This window comes from Oculina patagonica, chromosome 8, assembly GCF_052425735.1.
Source record: "Oculina patagonica isolate OP01 chromosome 8, crgOcupat, whole genome shotgun sequence".
Lineage (NCBI taxonomy): Eukaryota > Metazoa > Cnidaria > Anthozoa > Scleractinia > Oculinidae > Oculina > Oculina patagonica.
In genome coordinates, this window is record NC_135765.1 from 23,282,704 (window position 1) to 23,289,818 (window position 7,115).

A 7,115-nucleotide genomic window follows, 5' to 3' on the forward strand; every position below is an offset into this window, starting at 1 on the left:
TCCCGAACTTAGAAAAGTGCTGTTCGTTGGAAAAATAGTCTCCATAAAACAATCAGGGAAATCTCAATGGCAGTTGACGGTTAAAATCAATTTTTTTTACCATCGACGGTAATCATTTTAGGTCATTTAACGGTTGACGACTAATTCTGGAGAAGCTCGAATCCGGGCCACGGAATTTGGAATCCATTGCAGTAACCATCATCGCGCGCCTCTCATTCCATGCAAAATGCTTAAAAAAGTGTTTCAGAGCTTCCAGATTACATGCACCCAGTCCCCGTCAGGGACTCAGGCTCAGGGTTTCAGCGCTCGCCAATTTTGCCTCTTCTATGAAGAAAGTCTGGCTACGGTACTAATACAGCTGACGTTCATCGGTATTCCGCACAAACCCCAGTGTCACACCATCAACTAAAAACAAACCTCGCTATTCCCCCCATCTACTGTCTCCAATGTTCTCTAGGTCCCGGTTGTTCGAAGGATGGATAACACTATCCACTGGATAAATCACTATCCAGGGGATAGCGTAGTTTGTTTTGCCAACACTTATCCATTGGATAGTGATTTATCCGGCGGATAGAGTTATCCACCCTTTCAACAACCGGGGCCAGGTCTATATTGTCCATGAGATAAAAAGCAGATTTCAGTGATATGTTCTAAGGGTTGCTTAAATATGAAAAGATATCGTATAACTAAAATCAGATCGTATAACGAATTAATTCCCCATATAAATATCGGTAGTCCTTAATTTATAATTATGATGATGTCTCAAGTAACTACAAGCTACAAGTATGTGAATTTGCCTTAAGTTAGAAAAGTGGCAAAACTGTCCGGCTGTTCATGCAAGAATCTGATCCCTTTCTGCTTCGCTATTCAGGATCCTTTTCAAGCGATATGCCATGTTCCCGAGCACCACGTCATCCACGCCTTCTAGAATGTTTACACCATCCAGCCAGTAGTGCGGAAGATTGCCATTCTCCAGGTATCTCTGCAGCTTCTCAAGATATCCAACAAAGTGTTCTCCCAGGGAGTTCCGGCTGGTCCAGTTGCAAGGTGTCTCTTTTATGTAGTGCATAAAGGCCGTCTTCAAGTGGTACGACTCCAATCTTCCAAGGGAGGTCGGTTCCCTGTTCACGATGGTTTTCACGATTCTGAGGAGATCGTGACGGCGGCCATGATCTTTATCCATTTTCTTTACTGTAGTGTGTTGTAACTGGGTTGCCTGTGTAGGCCCAGCCCTAAGGCATTGTGGGTAGTGCAATAAAGGAAGATGGCGGCTTGAAAACGTGTGTGTGTTTTCCTGGCGAGAATCCGCCTTCATCGAGGACCTGTCTGGTGTGCAGACATTACATTGGCGACGAGGATTGCGAGAATAATCCTTTCTAGTGGTATGGCGGCGACAAATATTCAACCGATGGATATTTCGGGCTCGAAATCGGAATTGAGTGAGCGATGGCGTGTTTGGCTGCGAGGGTTTACATATTTTGCCGAAGGGAAAGCAAATCTTCAAAACGCCGCGAGAAAGAGGAACGAATTACTCTATCGAGCTGGTTCTGGCGTGCAGGATATTTTCGAGAATCTGGCAATCATCAATGCTCCGGAAGGCCAAGATGATGATGTTTATTTACAAACTGTTCGAACACTGAACGCTTATTTTCGAGTGCAAGAAAATGCTGCGTACGAAAGGCATGTTCTTCGCCAGCTAAAGCAAGAACCGGGAGAAGATGTCGACTCATTCGTGCTCAGACTTCGTAAACAAGCAAGGCATTGTAGCTATGGACCTGAGGAACTTGAATTCGCCGTGAGAGATCAGTTGTTGGAGAAAGTTTCTTCCTTGGAGTTACGGACCAAGCTGTTTGAGGAGCCAAATATACAGCTTGCTGCAGCGATAGAGAAAGCGAGAGCGTGGGAAACGGCACGGCGTCAGGCGAGCAACATTGCCGAAGGAGAGGGAGGACAGAGTAACGTGAACATGGTCAAGGACCGCGACAGCAAGAAACCGTCGAGTGGATTTGGAACCCAGAAGTGTTATGCATGTGGCAAGGTGGGACATTATGCTCGTGATAAGGTATGTCCAGCTCGGGGTAAAACGTGTGCAAAGTGTGGTCAGAAAGGGCACTGGGCAGCTTGTTGTAAGGGTGATACTGAGAGCAAAAGGGGTGGTAGAGTGAAAGAAGGCAGAGGGCGTGGAGGAAAGCGTTTTAGTGATGCTAAACGTGATTCAAAATCAGGGAACAAGCAAGTTAATCAAGTTGAATATGACAGTGGGGAAGAGCCTTATGCATTCCCTATAAACTTTAATGGAGAGAGAGCCTGTGAGGATAATGTGATTATGGTCAAGATTGATAACACAACCACCAGCATGCTTGTTGACTCGGGTGCCCAGTCTACTGTACTTGGTGAGAGGCAGTTTAACAACCTTGTGAAGAGTGGCCTTAAAGCAAAATTGCAACCTGAAGAAAGGAACTTGCGAGTGTATGGGAATGGTTGTTTACCAGTTGTGGGTAAGTTTGAGGCGAGTATTGAGTGTAATGGAAGGAAAACTATGGAAACGATCCTCGTGACGCAAGGAGAAGGAAGGTGTTTACTCGGTAGTCCAGCAGCTAAGCGATTACAAGTGTTGAAAGTTGGACCAGAATTAGAGGGTGTGGCAAATGTTTATTCTGTGGGCAATGACATTGATGGTATTGCAGATCGTTTTCCGAAGGTGTTCTCAGGAGTTGGCAAATTGTCAGGCTACCAGCTTAAACTGCACATTGATCCGGAGGTTAAACCTGTAGCACAGAAACCCAGAAGAATTCCTTACCCTCTGAAAGAGAAAGTCACAAAGAAAATAAACGAGCTTCTTGATCTTGACATCATTGAGAAGGTTTCAGGTCCAACAACATGGGTGAGCCCAGCTGTAATTGCTCCCAAACCAAACAAGGATGATGTACGTATTTGTGTGGATATGAGGTGTGCGAACGAGGCCATACGAAGGGAGAAGCTACCGATTCCAACAGTGGATGAGGTACTGGAGGAACTGAATGGGAGCACTGTTTTCTCAAAACTTGACATGAACATGGGCTTCCATCAAATTGAGCTAGAAGAAGGTTCCAGGGACATCACAACCTTTTCAGCTGGTGATTCACTGTTTCGCTACAAGAGGTTGAGTTTTGGTATTAACAGCGCCCCAGAACAATACCAGAACATTGTTAGACAAACAATTGCTGGGTGCCCTGGAGCCACCAACATCGCTGACGACATTGTGGTGCATGGAAAGACAACAGAGGACCATGACAGAAACCTTGTTGCATTGCTTAATCGATTGCAAGAGAGAAACCTTACCCTAAACAAGGATAAGTGCAAGATTGGAATGAATCAGATCGTGTTCATGGGGCTGCTTTTAAACAAACATGGTGTGGGGCCGACAGAAGAGAAAGTACAGGCTATTCGAGAAACAAAGGCTCCGACCAATGTCGCCGAGTTGCGAAGCTTTCTGGGACTTGTCAGTTTCAGTTCACGGTTCCTGCCTGATTTTGCGACAACGGTGGAACCACTTAGGAAGCTGACACGTCAAGATGCCAAGTGGTATTGGGGCAAAGAGGAGAATGAAGCATTTGAGGCTCTGAAAAAACAGTTGGCTGAGGCATCAATGATGGCCTTCTACGACAAGGATGCACCAACTGAAGTGGTTACCGATGCAAGTCCGGTTGGACTTGGGGCTATACTCGTGCAAGAAAAGCAAGGAGTGAAGAGAGCAGTCGCATTTGCGAGCCGAAGCTTGAGTGATGTCGAGCGTCGATACAGCCAGACAGAGAAAGAGGCCCTAGCGGTCGTCTGGGCTTGTGAGAGATTTCATCTCTACCTATCTGGATTACAGTCATTTGAGCTTGTCACTGATTGTAAAGCTCTGGAAGCTATCTATGGTCCTAGATCTAAACCATCAGCCAGAGTTGAGAGATGGGTCCTGCGTCTTATGCCGTTCAAGTACACAGTTCGTCATGTACCCTCAGGCCAGAATATAGCTGATTGCCTAAGTCGTTTGACAAAGATACCAGCCTCGCCCCGTGATGGTGTAACCGAAGAGTATGTCAGAATGGTAGCGGTCAATGCTACACCACGCGCGATGACCACCCGAGAGATAGAGAGAGCTTCCGCTGAAGATGAGGAACTGACTGAGGTGTTTCGTTGTTGGAAAACAGGGGACTGGTCTAAAGCGCCTAGTCCATACAGGTTGTTGCGTGATGAAATTACTGTGGTTGGAAGATTGGTGATGAGAGGCATGCGGATTGTTGTTCCGGCGAGCTTGCGTAAACGGGTCTTAGAGTTAGCCCACGAAGGACACCAAGGGATAGTGAAAACGAAAGATCGCCTCCGAAGCAAGGTGTGGTGGCCGAATATGAACAGTATGGTGGAAAGTCACTGCAAGAAATGCCTTGGATGTCAAGCTGTGACTCCTGCTGCCACCATACCTCCTGTGAAGACAACGACCATGCCGACAAAGCCATGGAGGGACCTTGCAGTAGATCTGATGGGTCCACTCCCAACAGGGGAGAGCCTTCTTGTGACTGTCGACTACTATAGCAGATGGATTGAGGTGGATGTAGTGAGAAGCACAACTAGCAGTGTTATCATCAGGTGCTTGGAGAAGCATTTTACTAGACATGGCATCCCTGAGACATTACGAACAGATAATGGGACAAACTTAGTTAGCCGAGAGATGGAGGAATTCCTTAACAAGCTTGGAATCAAACACAAGAAGACAATTCCACTGTGGCCGAGAGCGAACGGAGAGGTTGAAAGGCAGAATAAATCGCTCCTTAAGGCAATGCGTGCAGCACAAGCTGAAGGGAAACCATGGCAGCAAGAGCTTCAGAAGTATCTTCTTGCTTACAGGTCAACACCGCACACCACTACAGGTGTTAGCCCGGCTGAGCTATTGTATGGAAGGAAGATGCGAACAAAGATGCCAGAATTTGAAGGGGATGATGAGGAGGAGAGGTCGAGTACCACAGACCAGCAGGCACGGGATCAGGATGCAGAGCAGAAGAAGCGAGGGGCTGAAACTGCTAACAAGAGAGCTGCGGAGTCAGACATAGCAGAAGGAGACAGGGTGTTGCTGTTGACGCGGAAACAGAACAAACTGTCTGCAGTGTATGATCCAGACCCATACAGTGTAATATCCAAGAAAGGGGACTTAGTGGTCATTGAGCGAGGTGAAACCCTACTTAAGAGAAATGTAGGCCATGTGAAAAGGTTCATTGGACAAAGACCACAGGCTTGCCAGCCACAGCAGTTAGGAATTCAGCCAGTAGCACAGCCATTGGTTCAGCAACCACTACTGAAACCAGCTACCCTTCCTGTTCCTGAACTGGATGAGATCCCAGCACAAGGATCAGTGACTGAGCCTGTTATGGAACCATCACCACAGCCCGCTGTTACTCGGGTACCAGAACAGACCAGTGAACCTCGAAGATCAACACGGACGAGAACTGAGCCAAGCTGGCTTAAGGACTATGTTACTGGAAAAGGCTAAGCTAAGCGAACTTTATTAAGGACTTTGCTACTTAAGATCGTTTTCTGATATGGACCGTGAGGACTACACTTAGTGTTTTGACTAAGAAGTGTTATCTATTGAACAAGAGACTACCAGTTAAGACTTTAAAACAGTGCTTTTATTTGCATTTGGATTTGTATCCTTTACTTGTTATGGTTTACAGTTATATCGGATTTTGTCTAGCTTTTCATTGTACCCATTGTGTTCATTTAAAAAAGGGGGAAGATGTAGTGTGTTGTAACTGGGTTGCCTGTGTAGGCCCAGCCCTAAGGCATTGTGGGTAGTGCAATAAAGGAAGATGGCGGCTTGAAAACGTGTGTGTGTTTTCCTGGCGAGAATCCGCCTTCATCGAGGACCTGTCTGGTGTGCAGACATTACATTGACGATTGATTTTTCCTTCAGTGAAAACGACTGCCTCCACAGAAGATCTGAACTGGAAACAGATCTACGCCCTGTGTAAGGCTTGGCTACATAGTAGCTGTCTGGCCGGATACAAAAGCAAGGAACAAGATCCACTGATAACAAAGTTTCATCAGTTTCCTTTTTGACTATATCCAGCTGGACAGCTGGCCCGTGGGCGCGCACCACCATATCGATGTCAGAACGTGGTGATCTAGCTCTGAAATCTCTTACTGCTTGGTCAACAAGACTGTAGAACCAACCATTTCGAAGGCGCTCAGGATTAATGTACCCTCCATCACTTACATACTTGTAAAGTTTTGAGTTTGCTCTTGGCACAAGTCGGGCATAACCAGGTACCCCGGAGTCTTTAGTCACGACTTCTGTCTTGGTTGTTTTCAATACCACCATTATGTCTACTTCATCGGCAGCTTTTGTTTTCAGCCTCTCATACACGCTACCAGCGTACTCCAACCTGGAGATTGGAAGTGAAGAATTCTTTCGACAGTACATCATAATTTGGTCTCCAATGTACTTTTTCATCAGCTTTCTAGCATATTTCGTATTATCCTCGGGAATCTTCACATACTTCGCAGAATATTTGCGAAGTTTCTTCGCTAGCAGACCTCGTATAACAGCTAGCACAATACTTACAATACTTAAACACTAATAAAGACAACACTAATACACAATAGCCGGATTTTTTTTTTTACAATACTTGTAATAATACGACGGAAAAAGAAGAAAAAAAAAGTACACTAGAAGCGCAAAAGAAAGGTATACAACTACACACACAATATATATAGCTAGCAGCTGGCTTTGGGTAACAACAAAAGAGATTATGTGTTTTCACTGCTACAAAGGGTGGTCCACTTGTTCCTATGTTTATTATAATTACCATTTCGGATAGCAATCTCTCTTTCTGATTGAATTTTACTTTTAAGCAAACAAAGAAAGACCTCAAACATTGGATTTTCAGACTTGATTTTTGAAAGGTAAATGTGATATTTGCCTATTAAAAAGAAGTGGTTTAGCGCATAAAAACTAGAAGATCCTGGTTTATAGCCATAAAGAATTTCAATAGGTTTTGGATTTATGTTTTCAAAGCGTTTTACGTTCCACCATTCGATTGCCATTATCCAAAATTGTTTCGCGTTAGGACACTCGCAAAACACGTGTTCTA

At 45.2% G+C, this 7,115-nt stretch overlaps 1 protein-coding gene across 1 annotated transcript; it reads right to left on the reverse strand.

Moving 5' to 3' along the window:
* Nucleotides 1-640: 640 nt before the first annotated feature.
* LOC144662212 (cyclic GMP-AMP synthase-like receptor 3) lies at nt 641-7,115 on the reverse strand. The gene is made up of 2 exons (XM_078522974.1): nt 5,912-7,115; nt 641-1,186 (listed from the first exon to the last, which is right to left on the reverse strand). The coding sequence occupies exons 1-2, from the start codon at nt 6,473-6,475 to the stop codon at nt 833-835; spliced, it is 918 nt and encodes a 305-aa protein (XP_078379100.1). The 5' UTR covers nt 6,476-7,115; the 3' UTR covers nt 641-832.